At 34.5% G+C, this 15122-nt stretch overlaps 2 protein-coding genes and 1 long non-coding RNA gene across 3 annotated transcripts; 2 read left to right on the top strand and 1 right to left on the bottom strand.

Annotated features, from left to right (window-relative positions):
- Positions 1-419: 419 nt before the first annotated feature.
- Positions 420-4768, top strand: LOC142528693 (uncharacterized). Its single transcript, XM_075633787.1, has 10 exons — positions 420-790; positions 1111-1141; positions 1229-1377; positions 2041-2132; positions 2259-2266; positions 2352-2423; positions 2562-2729; positions 3821-3916; positions 4313-4435; positions 4596-4768. The coding sequence occupies exons 1-10, from the start codon at positions 771-773 to the stop codon at positions 4647-4649; spliced, it is 813 nt and encodes a 270-aa protein (XP_075489902.1). The 5' UTR covers positions 420-770; the 3' UTR covers positions 4650-4768.
- A 318-nt stretch (positions 4769-5086) lies between these two features.
- LOC142528691 (tetraspanin-3-like) lies at positions 5087-8218 on the bottom strand. The gene is made up of 2 exons (XM_075633786.1): positions 7592-8218; positions 5087-5649 (listed from the first exon to the last, which is right to left on the bottom strand). The coding sequence occupies exons 1-2, from the start codon at positions 8102-8104 to the stop codon at positions 5305-5307; spliced, it is 858 nt and encodes a 285-aa protein (XP_075489901.1). The 5' UTR covers positions 8105-8218; the 3' UTR covers positions 5087-5304.
- Positions 8219-14096: 5878 nt separating this feature from the next.
- On the top strand, positions 14097-14892 carry LOC142529630 (uncharacterized). The gene is made up of 3 exons (XR_012815934.1): positions 14097-14220; positions 14481-14557; positions 14765-14892. It is a non-coding gene; the product is annotated as an uncharacterized LOC142529630 (long non-coding RNA).
- Positions 14893-15122: the final 230 nt, after the last annotated feature.

Raw genomic sequence — 15122 nt, 5'->3', positions numbered from 1 at the left:
ATTTGTTTTCAAAAATTAATACAAATAAAAACTGAACTTGAATATTAACTTTTTAAATGAATGCTTTTCAGATTTTGTAATTATATTTATGTATTTTTTTATGCATAGACTCGTGCATGACAACTAGTATATACAATGACAGGTCGGACATGACTATATCCAATCCTTCCCAAACTAGAAATTTTTTATACAAGATCGAGTTTAAATTCAACCTATTCTCATCTTTAATATCACCTCACCAATTCCGATCTGTCCGTCAAACATTTCGAGTGGTGATATAGTTTCAGTAATTTATACATTTGTTATCATTTTGGACTACTGGACTCGACTCTATGTAAAAATCTCTGTGCTATACCTGAGTTAATATTCTAAACGTAGTTTAAACTTTTAGATCACTACAAATATGTGCGTCCAAGGGTGGCAAATGAATAAAATCATATAATTCGGCTTGTACGAACCTTCGTAGGGGTGTGAAAAGCCGGCAGGGTGCTTAACCGGTACGCGCATCGCGTTCGACAGCCATCAAGTCAACTTTGAAAACCGCCACTTGGACTTCCCAAGAAAAGTAAAAGTACACCAAACCAACACAGAAGACACGTTCGCAGCTCGCAAATCACCACCGTTTGCTGCAGAAATATATTTCTAACTCAAATTCTCTAAAAAGAAAATATAACTCCTGCGTTTTATATTTGATAATATTGATATACTTGTGAAAAGTTGTGATTCCTTTTTGAAAGAGATTGAAAGAACAGAGGATTGTCATCGAGAAAATGGTTCAAATGAAAGAGTTGTATCCTTTTTACCGCTTTGTGAAAGCAATAGATGGTTTATGTGTTTGTTTTTGTATATGTTATCATGGTCCGGTTGGTGATTGTCATTGAATCATAGTTCCATGGTTTTTACGGATTGAAATTTCCTTGAAATGGAAGGTATTTTTCACTGATTTTGATCCGTGAAGTTGATAGTTTATGGTTGACGCCATAAAGTCAAGATTTTTGAGCAAAACTCGAGATGGGCTGTCTCAAAATTTTATGGGCATGATATTGTTTTTTATGATTTCTTTGGATTGTTTTATTTTCCTTAACCAGTGGATTTTTCTGAATCGTAAAGTCGAATTGTTATGCCTTTGTCATTGGAAGAGGTGAACGTAAAATTATTATAAGGACTAGTTTGACTGTGTATTGGTAGATAAATTACTAGTTATTATTTTTTGCTGTTTTGATTGCAGTATCAAGTAGCTCAGATGTATATGGTGATGAAAATGCAACAACAGAACACCTCAGGGGATGAAGGGGTGGAGATATTGGAGAATAGACCTTTTCAAGATGATGAATTGGGAAAGGGTCAGTACACATTCAAAATATATAGGCTACAACGGTAATTTAAACAATATAATTAATTTGACCAATATCGTTTTGAGTTTCAGTTTATTTGTTATTTTGATGTCAAGGTGTATTGGTGATCGTTAATTGTAAGAATGAGTGCTAGGCTTGTTGAAGTATGTTCAAGAGGTGAATGCCGATTATCTGTGCCAATATGTTTTGGAGTAATTTGTCTGGGAAATCGCCCTGAAGCACGGCCACAGCACTAGAATTCATCATCTTAGTTTGTTTTTAGTTTTTGAATTTTTAAAAAAACATTGATTTCGTTTATTCCCACAAAATAGAACATTAGCGGTTTACCTTAACTATAGCACAAACAAGAAATTGAGATTAATTATTTGGCTTGACAAAATTTGTGACTTCTATTTGAACTTAGAGCATAATAGTGAGCCAGCTTAATCATTATTTCCATGATTTTCTTGCAGTTTTGCTCAGTATGATAGTTTAATTATCTTTGCTTATGATATCACCTGGTAACACATTTTAGCATTGGTCGTTAGTAGTCAGCACCGTCTTACTAACATTTCTAATATGCAAAAGTTAATTATTTCTGGTCTTTAACAGTCTTGTTATTCAGAATTGAATTTCCATGGATATAACCGTGATTCATTTTGGATTCTCAATAATTTTTTTTATTCATTCCCCTGATTCTCTCCAGCAAAGCTCCTTCTTGGTTGACCTCATTTGCTCCATCTGATGCTCTTATCTTGCAAGAAGAAGCCTGGAATGCATTCCCAAGATGCAAATCAGGTTTTTCAATTTTTGTTTGTATCTTTATTTGTAAAATCTGTTGTCTACTCAGACTACTTCTTTTGCCTAAAAGTTTTATGTTTCTCTAAATGGCCGCCGGTGCGAATTTCCCTCCTCTGGAATCAGTTATCAAGGTAAATATACCGTGACTTTTCTGCCCGTTTTCACATTAGCAGGAGGATAAAGTTTTCATTAATGTTTTTTTTAAATCTATCCCAGTGCCCATATTTCTCGAGGTTTATTCTGACCATCGAAACAATCCATAAGGAGGACAATGGGCTGTCTGAAAATGTAAGTTTGGACATCATTCTATATGACACGATTGGATTCTGATCTGGCCAGCAAGAAAAAAAAACTATTAATACCTGATTAATCAGAATGAAGTTGTGCCTAATTCCTGTTTTCTTTTTTGTGATAATCAACCATTAGGCTCATTGTCTCTCAAAAGAGCAACTAGCTACCAGGCAAGTAGAAATGATCGATATAGCCAATGATACAAGTGATTATTGGAGTCTCTTAATTGGAAGTAGCGATTTCGATTTTTCTCAATTCAAATCAGCAACGACTGGCCGCGGTCCACTTTTAGATGGATGGCAGGTTGGTAGCTCCTCTGTATCGCAAATTTTATTAATTTCCTATAGTGTCTGTTATATTTAACCCACCAGAGAGCAAACTGAACAAAAGTAAGAGGAGAAAAATGAGGTTCCACCACTGGAAATATATTTGGGATGTTTATTTTATACGTTTGCTTTATTGTTTTCAACCAAGGTGTAGAACTTAAAGCAGTTCGGAAAATGGTTGGTCTTACACCGGAGCTAGTTTTATAGTATTTATTCTTGTGAACTGGAAAATATAGTCTAGTAAAAAACATTTATGATAAAGAAGAAAATTTTCACCACTCCAGATATCCATAAACTTAGATTTTATATATTTTAGATTGAGGTAGTGTATACAAATACTTAAAAAAAGTAATTATGAACTTTTCCTTTACAAATTTGCAAATCCTTTACAAATTTGCAAAACTTTGTAGAGGAAAAATTCATAATAACTTTTTTTAAGCATTTGCAAACACTATCTAAATTAAGTGTTGTGGGTGATACGTACAATACAAAACTGCTCTATTTCCCGCCTTTCATTTTCTTGAATTAGAAGCTTCCAGTGAAATTTTTAGAAAAGAACTGAGAGTTTTGTCATGGAAAGATTAATAATGCATCACTCATGAATTTAGGTAAAAGGTTGCGTATAGTACTGAATTTCCTTTTGAAGTTTGGAGCTATGGCTCAGTAATTTTTCCATGTTTTCATCACACAAGCACCTGTTGATTCCCAGTCATCGAGTGATCAGCAAAGAGGTTTTTCTTTCCTTCCATTAATATAATTATTGACATGTTGCAAGGAAACCAAGATACCACGAAGCTACTGCATTGCACTAGCTGAGTTTATTTCGAAATTTTTTTTTCTTTGAAGTTTCTTGTGTTTCCGTCTTGAGTTCCTAATGGAAATAATCCAGCTATGGCTGTTTCTGTTTTCGATGAAGCAGAAAATTCCTAATATAGTTTGTTGATTCTCCGTGGATCTCCAGGAAGTGTAAAACATGCCCTGAAAATCGGTTTATACACATGAAGCATAATTTTTGCTGCAGGTTCTAAGTAGTGGAGATTCATTGAGTGGGCTATTCTTGATATGCAGGACCAGTGTAATCCAGTTATGACAGCATACAAATTGGTTACAATAGACGCCCCATACTGGGGCTTCGGTAGTAGACTTGAACAAGCTTTACTTGCGGTATGATGATTTTGCATTCCCCAGTTACTTTTCTTACTTTCCTCATCTCAAACGTGTCTTGAGACTAATGTAGTGTTTGCAATAGCTTATTTTAAGTGTTTTCAAGTTTCTAGCTAATGAAATGTTTAGATATTGTATGTATTAAAATAAGTTATTGCAAATACTACCTACGGTTGTATGATGATCAACGAATGTTTTTTTTTCCAAATAAAATAAAATAAACAGACGTTGATTCTCCATTTTACATTGTTATTAGAAATCCATGTGCTCTCGTTCCACGTTGTGGAGTGCTTAATAAGCTTGAAGACTCTACTCTTGGGTTTATGACCAACTTACACATTCTTTCTAAAAAGAAAAACAATTTCGTCAAAAGATGTTTTAATCACGCTGTTGCAGGGCGAAAGAGCACTTTTCCTCGAAAGCCATCGAAATTGTTTCGGTTGGATCGATGAGTGGTTTGGGCTGTCAATGGAAATGATGCGGGAGCTAGAGAAACAAAGTGACTCTTCGTTAAACAAGGTGATAATCAGTTTTCAGAGCAATCTTGATTCTTTTAACGCAAGAGATGCAAGTAGTCTTATGACCAATTTTGAGTTTGACTTATATTGTATTGTGTATTTGTGTTAGTGTTATTATTTTCGGACTAACGTTGGATCTGTTAACTTTGTTTGGTGTGCAGAAACTTGGTCGGGCTTGTTTAGTGGAAGACGAAGAAAATTTGGATGATATGTGAATCATTTACTCACATGTTCAAAATTGATTGATGTGGGTAGCGTTAAAGAGTGAATTCCTGGCCCTAGGTTTTATGAACAAAGTTTTTATTTAATTAATAATATTATTTTGATTTTGGCATTCTTTCTCATCGTTGAATATCTTGAGATACAAAGAATATAATGACTCAAATGGTCAAAAAGATGCTGCTATCGAAATTTGCAATCTTTCTTGAAAACAAAGAAAGATTAAAGCTCCCGGTGAGTTGGCACATATCAGAGGGGGTTAGCTTCCGCGATATTGTCCTCAGAAAAAAGAGTGCTGCTGCGAATACGAACAGATCGAATAGTTTCAAGAGTGTCGAACTCCACGAAGCCAACTTGACCATCCATAATGTTTGGCCACCATTAACCTGTGATTCCCTTGTTTATTAGGATGGCTGTAAACCACGATTTGCTGTTGTGTTCATGAAAGTTTTGAATTTTCTTTTTCCTACTTAAATACATAAATTGAAAGGAAGGTCATAAACAATACAAAATATACAGGTAGCCTTTTTTCAGCCAAATCAAATAATACTAAAACTTGGAGAAAAAGCATATCAATGACAAGTCCATATTCATCCCCTACATACTGAAGATAACTGATTCAAGCCCAAGCAGTGATTCAAACTTGACTCCTTAAAAGTGTATTCTGCTGGGCCTTTCCTTCTCCATTCGAGTCTCGCCATACGGTTCGTCATTGTCCATTCGTTTGTTGTGCCTAAAGGCTGCACAGGCAACCACATAAACAATAACCAGGATAATTAACATGACGATGTTGATAACAGAGACCTTGCGCCAGCTCTTCTTAAGGCTTGCCAACACGCCAGCTTTACATGAGTCACAGTCATAACAAAGTTGCGACTGGTCGTTGCTCCATCGTTGGCAATCTGGGTCGTTTCCTGCTAGCCCTCCTCCGTCGGTCCAAAATGTCTCGTTGTTGTACGCAAATCCACATGAAGTAGGAGGTTTGCAACATCCGGACTGCATATGAAAGCCAAGGAGAAGCATTAGCTTGGATACATATATAGACACACGGATCACTTTATTAAGTGAGACATTTTAAACTGATATCTAAAAAAAACAAAAGAAAATTTATATTCAAAAAAGTGATTTTCGAGAAGCTGCCCATAAGTCCTAAAGAGTACGCTGTTACAAAGATTTTGTTTAATCCATGGAACAAAGGTGATGTCATTCAAGTATCCAAAATTTTTCAAAGGATCCAAGCAATGATATCAACATGGGAATCGTGAATTAAGTAAGAATGAGACTTTTGACTCGTTCATCAAACTACAAAATGATTCCAAAATCAAGAAATCCCCTATGGTGACATAATCAAAATTTCTTTTACAAGGACCACAAATTCTCAGCCTCATCAACATAGTGATCAGCATCATCCTAGCAAGTATGACATATGTCAAGCTTACTCATATATTATGTTATCTGATAATGCAATAATCGATCGCATCAGCTCATTTGTCCTAACTTATCTGACAGATTCTTTTAGTTCCATAGACTAGTCTTTTTAAATCAGACTAATCAATCAAGTTGAAGTCCTAACAATAATGCTCTCGTTAATAAACAAAGCACGGACAACCGAGAAAAGCTATCATTATGTCAGTGCCGATGAGATTGATAAAGCTCATAATATAAGCAGGAGTAAAGTCCAGTACATCATGGACTCAATGAAAGTGCATGTAACAAATACTATACAGTCAAAACGATGGTCGTCTAGGTTACCTATTGCGGATGCCAGCTTCTCAGGGGAAGGGCTATGGGAAGGGCTAGCGTTGAACTTGACTTTTAACACGTGCAATATTCAATTATCTTTACAACAACCATCAGTCCGTGTATGAACAATTTAGATCAGCTTTCAATAATAATAGTAGTTACAAGATTGGCATAATTTACGACAAGTTCATTGCACAGTGGAACCCATGATCCCCACAATATGCATAATTTGATCATTAATCTATTCTATTCTATTTAATAATTCTACCACACTAGCTCATAGAAGGCTACAGCCTAGCTTCAAACATAGAAAATAAGGCAACAATCATACTATGATTAAGATATAAAAAAAAGCACCCATTTGTTGGTCAAACCATTCCAGGAAAGTATGGAGAAAGTAACTGAGAATATTCATTCATCTGTGCTTTTTCTAATTTTTTAAAAACTTTCCCGACCAAGAAAAATCTATATTATATTATAACGATGATAGTTGTACAACAATCACTTTGGTGCCGATCATGTGATCAAAAAATGACTATATCACCCGTAATCTAAAAAATCCTAAAAAAATTCATAAAACACCATAACTTTTAAAAATTCCAACTAATTATCCAACTTAAACCCAGAAATCTTATTCAAAATCATGTTTAATGTTCCTAATTTCAATTCAATATCTAATCTTTCTCCACGAAAATTATTTAACACTTGAAAAACTATGTAAACAGAAAAAATAATTTATAAGCACACAACACTTGCTTACAACTTTTCACCAAAGTAGAAAGATGGTTCATACGTCCACATGAAAGAGATATCTTCTAAAACTCAATGAATTGCTTTAGCAATAATTTGATTAGAGGACAAGGAATAAAAGAGAAAAATGTCACATCATCGGATAAGGACTATAATTTTTCAATCTCCCACTCTGTTTCTATGAAGAAACAATTTCATATGATGACAAAGTTCAAGATCACGAGGGTTCCATGATTAGGAAACTCCAAATTTTCCCCCCTTAACTAAAAGATGCTATTACAACATTTGTCTTGACCAACTTAAAATCATCACTCTCAACTAGAAATTTGTAACTTTTCCAAGCTGATAATCAAATCCCAGAATAAATATCTTGTTTCTTGAACAAAATTACAAAAAAAAAAAATAATAATAATAAAAATATTGAGATTTCTCTTGTTTTTGTTACCTCAATAGGGCTGAGTTTTCTTATATAGAACATTTCTGGAGTCTCCGGGAAGCCCCCAACATTCCTCCGGATCCTTTTGCAGGCACGCGAATCCCTAATGCAAGAGCTAATCTTACTCCAGTAGCTCTCACTCGCCACGCGATCCTTCAACCAGCCCGAATAATCCCCCAAGTAGTACTCCAAGTAGACCCGGTTCATAACGGGTTGACCCGATCCCTTGTCAGTGACAGCATAAGCGAAGATGATGAACCCGACGAGGGCGGCAATGATGAAGAACATGGCCCACAAGTAGAGGTACATGAGGAAGGTGTTGCGGTAGCACGCTCCGGCGAATCCCGCGAGCGAGACCACCATGATGGAGACACCGATGATGATGAGCGGCCACTGCAGGAACTTGAGGCAGTCGGTGTTGTTGGCGCGGCTGCTCAGCCATATCCCGCCGCCGAGGATCGGGATTGAAAGCAAGAAAGTCAGGAAGTTGAGGAATCCTATCAGGTGGTTGCTAGCTCTCATCTTTGATTAATATTACTCGTAGATTTAATGAGATTTTTTAGTGCGTGTGTTCTTGGCAGTGAAGCTGTGTGAACTTGCGGGACTTAAAAAATGGACCGGAAGAGAAGGGGCACGCACGCACGCCTTGTCCTAACTAATCGACAAGTGTGCTGACCAAACTCGCTATTAAATCTATAAAATTTATCTAAACACGTAATCAATTTTAATAATGTCCGATATTATATCAATAATTTCTTGATATTTTCTATAATTTGACGAAATATATTATTAATTTCTAAGTGAGACAACATATTAAATAATTTAAAATAGATACAATAATTTAATGAAGATAAAAATACTGTGCAGATGGAGGGAACTTTGTAATTTACACAAAATTTAAATTTAAAACACAAAATTCTCATTCATTAAAAAATAATTATTTTAATTTACTTATATCTGATTGAGACCATCACATGATTTTCAATGAAGGAATTGTTAAATCAAATGATACTAATTAAACTGTCTTTCATGTCAGATTAAATTTTTTGGTTGTTTCCAGTTCACTAATCCATGGGTGGCTTATGATTGAGTGCAACTAAATTAAATTAATTAAACTAAATCAAACTTTGACAAAAACTACACGGAACCTACTTGTCTTAGGGGTATGATAGAAGCTAATAAATTGACTAATTAAAGAGTATATTCGAGAAATTGTCAAGTCATTTAATTACTATTCCAACTGTTCTAAGTGCTAAACCAGCACATTGTGTTTGCCTCGCAGAATGTTGGATGAATCAGCAACCAAAGGATACTTTTTGAATATGTACTCGAGCTGAAAAGTTGTCTCAAAATTTATAGAGATCATGTTTGTGTTGTGCTTAAAAGCTTGGCTATAGTCATTCAAGTTATCATGTTACACCGCACCCACAGGAATAGACGAGTAGGTACAATGAATGATCTATTATCATGTGAACATATGTCTAACTGAAATATTATGAATTATGCTCTGGAGTTCGATGTTTGTACTTCTCTTTTTCTGATCTTTTCTGCTAATATTGGGGTTTCTCATTATTTTTCAAGAAAATATTGTCTAACACCCGCCGAGCAAAGCTGGCCTTCTCGGTGATGAAACATACGCACGCGTGCGGCTGGCCGAGAAAGGGTCTATCCAGTCTTCTCCCTTCCAACAAATATCATTATAAAAATCTCCGAAGGAAAAATATCAATCCACTAATCACAAATCTCCTCTTAAAACGCAAATAGTTTCCCCAAGAAAATGTTTGTGTTTTATTTTTAAAACTCACAAACTATAATCGGCAAGAGATTTTGGACTTTCCAATTATCAATAAAAAATAGTTAACTCGCCTACCTTTGGCCCACCATATATTTTGGCTACACGTATAAGAATTATATACGCGAAAATGGTGAAAGTCGTCTGTAGATGGATAAGTACTGGTCCTTTATATATATATATATATATATATATATAAAATATCGGATTTGGATATGTAATTCGATCCCAAAACAAAATCAAATCAAGCTGGGTGGGACTAGATTGAGACTAAATTATATTGACGTTATTTTATGAAATTATTTTAGAAATCAATTTTGTAAAACAGTTGTTTAACTCGTCCCATCTAATGAAAAATATTATATTTATGTCAAAAATATTAATTTTTTCAATGCAATTACGTACTGTTTTTTCAAAATTATTACTTTCTCCAAACATATTGTACATGCAGCAAAATAGCAAAAAGGTCACGAACGCCACCATTTTCGAATAGAAAACCCTACCATAGATTCTACGTACATACATATCCGAAAAACACCTGTTCTTTGTTTCAGCGTGTATATCTAAGAACTTATTGTACACAAGATTACCAAAGAAAAGTATCCAGCTCAAATCTACGTAACTCAACCCCAAAAGCTAGCTCAAGGGGAGGGGATTGTCCAAGCCCATATATACAACTCCCAAGTTATTTATCCAACCGATGTGGGACAATTAACACACCCCTCTCATGCACGCCCAGGAATGAACATCTGGAGCGTGGAGTTTGCAAATGACCGAATTATGGGCAGAACGGGTGGCCTAATTATAGGCAGTCCAACACATAACGGTGGAACCTGGCTCTGATACCACGTTAAGAATGAGACTTGGACCTAACTCAACCCCAAAAGCTAGCTCAAGGGGGAGGATTGCCCAAGCCCATATATACAACTCCCAAGTTATTTATCCAACCGATGTGGGACAATTAACACTACGTCCATCAATCCCTAGCGATCTGAATTATCTATCACCACATCAAAACAAAAAGAATCAGTGATCATAAATGTAAAGAAGATGAGGAATCGATGGCATGCAATCAGATCTCCGAACCTGAAATTGATGTATCAGACAAAGCTAATGCTGAGGACTTAGCACGCATGCAGCACTTCGAATAATGTGATCAGCTCATACGATGCAAGAACAATTCAGATCTGCTCTCCACTGAAAACCCAAGTATTAGCAATCTGATGGGGTCCCCATGTAAGAAACAGAGAGAAGACGGCGGGTCGTGACGTTGGAGATCCAAACACACATAGGTTTTCTTGACATAAATTATATTGAACTAATATAAAAATATTTAGTTCGAAAAAAAAATCCCAAATACAATGAATTCAAACCGATGTACGTAGGTTTGTTTGATTTGATTAATATAAATAATTTATGGTCTAACTTAATTTATTATTTTATATAATAAAACCAATAAATATGGCTTGCTTCAAACTTTCATAACCGAACCACATATATTTAAACAGTAGGCCTACCATTAACAACGGCCAAAAACGCTCTTCTAAATCTCCAGATTCTGGATGAGTGGTTTTAAACCTCTTCGAAATCTTGGAATTTAGGAGCAAATTCAAACAACTTTTATTACCAGATCAGTTTTTGCATCCATCATCTTTTTAATTCTATTAAAAGCGAATTTAGCAAGTTTAACTACCAAAACCGCTTCAATTAAGCATAAGAGCGCTAGCGTTTACGCTAGTTAATCGGTAAATAACCACTCCTATTCATGGATCAGATAAATCGAAAGCTTAAGGCAAACATCTGATGAGTTAAGCCAATAATGAGTACATACTCAGTAATATAAACAAGGGCACTATATTAATTAGTATTACCATGCAATGAGAACAAAGATTGTGCTTTGTTTCGTATGTCAAAAAGCCCCTATAAAAATAAACATTTGCTTATACGTACAATCCAACCGGATATGTGCATTGATTACTTCAACATAAAACACACCAAAAACTTGCTTTTTTCCTGGCAATATAACATTAAGTTGTTATAGATTTAAGATATATTTGACCATATTTTTTCAAAAGAGTAACAAAATACTTTTATTCAAAAGCATGCAGAAGAATTTTGAAGCAATTTTTATATAAAAATTATTCATGAAACTTTTTTTAAGCTTGCATAAACTAAATTAATCCAAACCAATATATATCTAAATATTCTTTTATTTTATAAAATTTTCTAACATTTCTTGGCAATCTAACCTTCAAAAATCTAACAAAAATAAATATTGTACAGATATTAAAAAAATTATAAAATTCATATATAATTAAAATGCTGATAATTTTTTTTTTTTAATTCAATCGTTAGATACATGTGTGGCATTGACTCTACGATTTGCTCCATGACAAAAGCAAATACTCACTCACTTTAATGGATAAAACAACGGTTACAAATTTACCAACAAGAAAGTCTTACAAGCAAGAAAAATAAGCACCCGAATTTATGTCTTTCTATCCATTATTTATACCCATTTTCTCATTTGAATAATCGCCAAGGATCTTGTCTTAAAAAATACTTAGGGTTTTTACTTTTATGTTTTCTTAATGGCTTTGTTCATGAATGCAAACATTATTGAGGTTCATGTGTTGTTGGTTGGGAATGATGTGGTTAGCCTTCTTGAGACTAGTAAATTGCTAGAGTTCAATTCATACAAAGGTAATTAATACCTAGAAATTCACGATCTTGTGATTCGAGATTTGATTCTTTTTCTTCAAACATTTGATATATTTGTTCTTCAAATCTCATTTGTAATGTTGAGTCTTTGGGGAAAAAAAAGAGAGGGAAATTTTGAGATCTCTATCTCTCGAATTTATAGCAATTTCGAATGGTTAAATTTGATTCTTTGTTTCAATCTTTTGTTTGAATTGGAAAACATGGGGAGATTTTACTTTAAACAAGGCGGACATGATTTAATTAGTATCGGCTATCACGGTGGTAACTTAAATATGTGTTTCCCGCGATTTTTGTTTGTCTTGAATTTTCATCATTTGATTCATTAATTGATTGAATTTTTCAACAAGCGCATGAGAAATTTGAATCCAAAAACTTGTTTTGATTACAAATTGGATATATAGCACGATCTTTTATTGATCATCAAGATCGGGAAATTAAATCTCTATTTCCCGCACTTTTTTATTTGATTTATTCATGATCATCCGATAATTGACTCTTTCAACCAGCCTGTTCGAGTATTTCAAATTAAAACACGTGAAAAATTTTGAGGTTTAACATAATCGAAAAACTGTTTGGAAGAATAGGATTGTTTTTCAATTAGGTCGAGCCTTGTGATATATGGAAATTTACATATTTGTTTCCTGCGCTCTTTGTTTGTTTTATATTTTCATCATTCGCTATATTCTTTAGCTTTTTTTAATATCCCAAACTATTGCACATGAGAAAATTTTGGATTTACCATGTCTACTTGATTCTTAACTGCTAATTCAAAATCTTAAATCTTTGAAGAAACGTGACTAATTGAGTTTTAGCATAATTGAATACGATTTTATAAATATTCAAATATTATTTCCGCCAATAATATACTATGAATTTTTTTATTTGATTTTTCTTTTTCGTTCTCTTTTTTATCCACATTTGAGTTAAATTTTATTTACTCATGTTATGAATAATAGAAAATCGGTGTTAATGCTCGTTCATAAAATTTTATTTTCATTATTAATTCTTTTTATATATGAATATAAATTATATCATGGAAAACTCAGATGAATCCAGATATTATTTATTTTGATGTTTCATTTTACTTTATTTAATGCAGGTTATTCCATGTGTTGAGCGTATTTATATATGCCAGATACCGTAACATGAATAGTATATTTCTAATAATTAATATCCACACAAACATATGCATGAATGCACTTGGCAATATTTAGTTACTCCTTTTCTTATTTCAAGAATATTTGAGTTTTTAAGAACTAATCTGAACTTTTCAATGTATATGACTGAACACAGTTACGGCAGTTCCAGTGGCAGCCATCGCTTCATCTCTGTTGGCTAAAGAAAAGGTGAAGTACGATGTTGTGATGGTTGATGTAAGCTCTTCCGATGCACAAGGATTTCAGCTTGCACACGACGCGATCCACATGGGTTACATTGTCATTTGTAAGTGTTAATCTATATACACGTGTATGTGTGTGAGCGCGCGCACGCATAGATACGTAAATATATATTTGCAAATAGATGAGCACACACTGATAAATATATATCTAGTGCACTGGATGTGCAAGTGTAAATAAATTTCTTTGTGGTACTATTTTACATGTTTTAAATAATTTTTGCACAAAAGATTTAGAGATTTCATCAAAATTATGAGTTTAACAATGTTTAATTGCGGTTTTTTATTTGTGATCAAATGTAGTGATGTCCGATAACCCGAACGCGATGTTGGTGAAGTGTGCCATAGAGGATGGAGCGTTCATGTTCATTCAAAAACCAGCCTCTATGGAAGTGTTGAAGTACCTTTGGCAACATGTGCTCAGGGAGAACACCCGAAAAACCATAGAAAATGATAGATTTAGAGAAATTATAAGCACCGTTGAGAGCTCAAACTACATCTTGAACAGTGGACGGAATGTGATCCATCCCAACAACATTGAAGCTAACATCAGTGTGCACGAACTTGGATCAAGAAATATGGTGTATCAAAACGGGTTGGAGGGTTTTAGATTTGGACCGGAGGATGACACCGCGGTTGATAAGAGCAAGAAGCCGAAGATTTGCACAGAATGGACTCAAGACCTTCACGATAAATTCGTCGAGGCGGTCAAGGAGCTCGGTGAAGGAAGTATGTATTCTCATCTTCTGGCACAAAATTGGCACATGCACGTTGATTTCATGTGGTTATTTAATTTATCATTAATCTCATAATTACTAATGAACCTGCATGCTTTGAGAAAGGTATTAGGGGGCGATTTCATAAATTTCTTGGATAAAATTTATGATGTAAGAAAAACTAGAGTATAGAATCTTATCACAAACCATTTTTCTTCGGTTTAACATTAATAGCTAACATGGATTTGAACATGCATTTGATGTTTTGAGTAGGATGTTTTCCTAGAGACATTCTTGAGCTAATGAACGTGCCTGGTTTGAAGAGAATGCAAGTTGCCAGCCATCTTCAGGTTTGGTTGCTTTCTTACTCGCATGCTTAAATTATATATTCTCACTTTTCATTTCATTTATTATTCGAATTTTATTAAATAATATATTCAACCATATAAATTTTCAGTATTATATTCATACATTGTTCATTTTTATATTTCAATAATCAAGTTATAAATTATGTGTCATGACACTCACGTTTTTGCTTCTCTTTTTCGTCATGGCAGAAGTGTCGTCAAGGTTGGAAACCTACTCAAGAACGCAACCAAGATGTTTCAGTACCTTCCACGAGCAACGGTTCGAACTCGCACGGCCGTTCGAAGCCGAAAAGGCGTGGATCATACCCTCGTGTAGCCAAGGGTGCTCAACCTAAATTCCTCGTTAGAAGTAAGGAAAAAAATGAGCAAGCTCCTCAAGCGAAAATCGTGGAAGATCCCATCGGTTCGCTCGAACCAGATAGCATGAGACAGAATATTGAGATATCTGATACTGCTTCAAACAAGAACATTAATGTCAACGTGAATGAAAATTCCAGCAACAACCTGAACGGAAAAATGATAGTCCAGTCGAACCATGAGAGCTGGA

Source organism: Primulina tabacum, chromosome 16 (assembly GCF_025594145.1).
Source record: "Primulina tabacum isolate GXHZ01 chromosome 16, ASM2559414v2, whole genome shotgun sequence".
Lineage (NCBI taxonomy): Eukaryota > Viridiplantae > Streptophyta > Magnoliopsida > Lamiales > Gesneriaceae > Primulina > Primulina tabacum.
Note: the sequence above shows the minus strand (reverse complement) of the source record. Positions and strands in the feature narration are given on the sequence as shown.

What these genes read in the sequence shown, in the direction of transcription:
- LOC142528693 (XM_075633787.1), top strand. Translation starts at nt 771, where the DNA reads ATGGTTCAAATGAAAGAGTT. An exon ending in TGCCTTTGTCATTGGAAGAG is followed by an intron (nt 1,142 to 1,228) that starts GTGAACGTAAAA and finishes TTTTGATTGCAG; the next exon opens with TATCAAGTAGCTCAGATGTA. An exon ending in CACTTTTAGATGGATGGCAG is followed by an intron (nt 2,730 to 3,820) that starts GTTGGTAGCTCC and finishes CTTGATATGCAG; the next exon opens with GACCAGTGTAATCCAGTTAT.
- LOC142528691 (XM_075633786.1), bottom strand. Translation starts at nt 8,104, where the DNA reads ATGAGAGCTAGCAACCACCTGATAGGATTCCTCAACTTCCTGACTTTC. An exon ending in GAAAACTCAGCCCTATTGAG is followed by an intron (nt 5,650 to 7,591) that starts GTAACAAAAACA and finishes TTTCATATGCAG; the next exon opens with TCCGGATGTTGCAAACCTCC.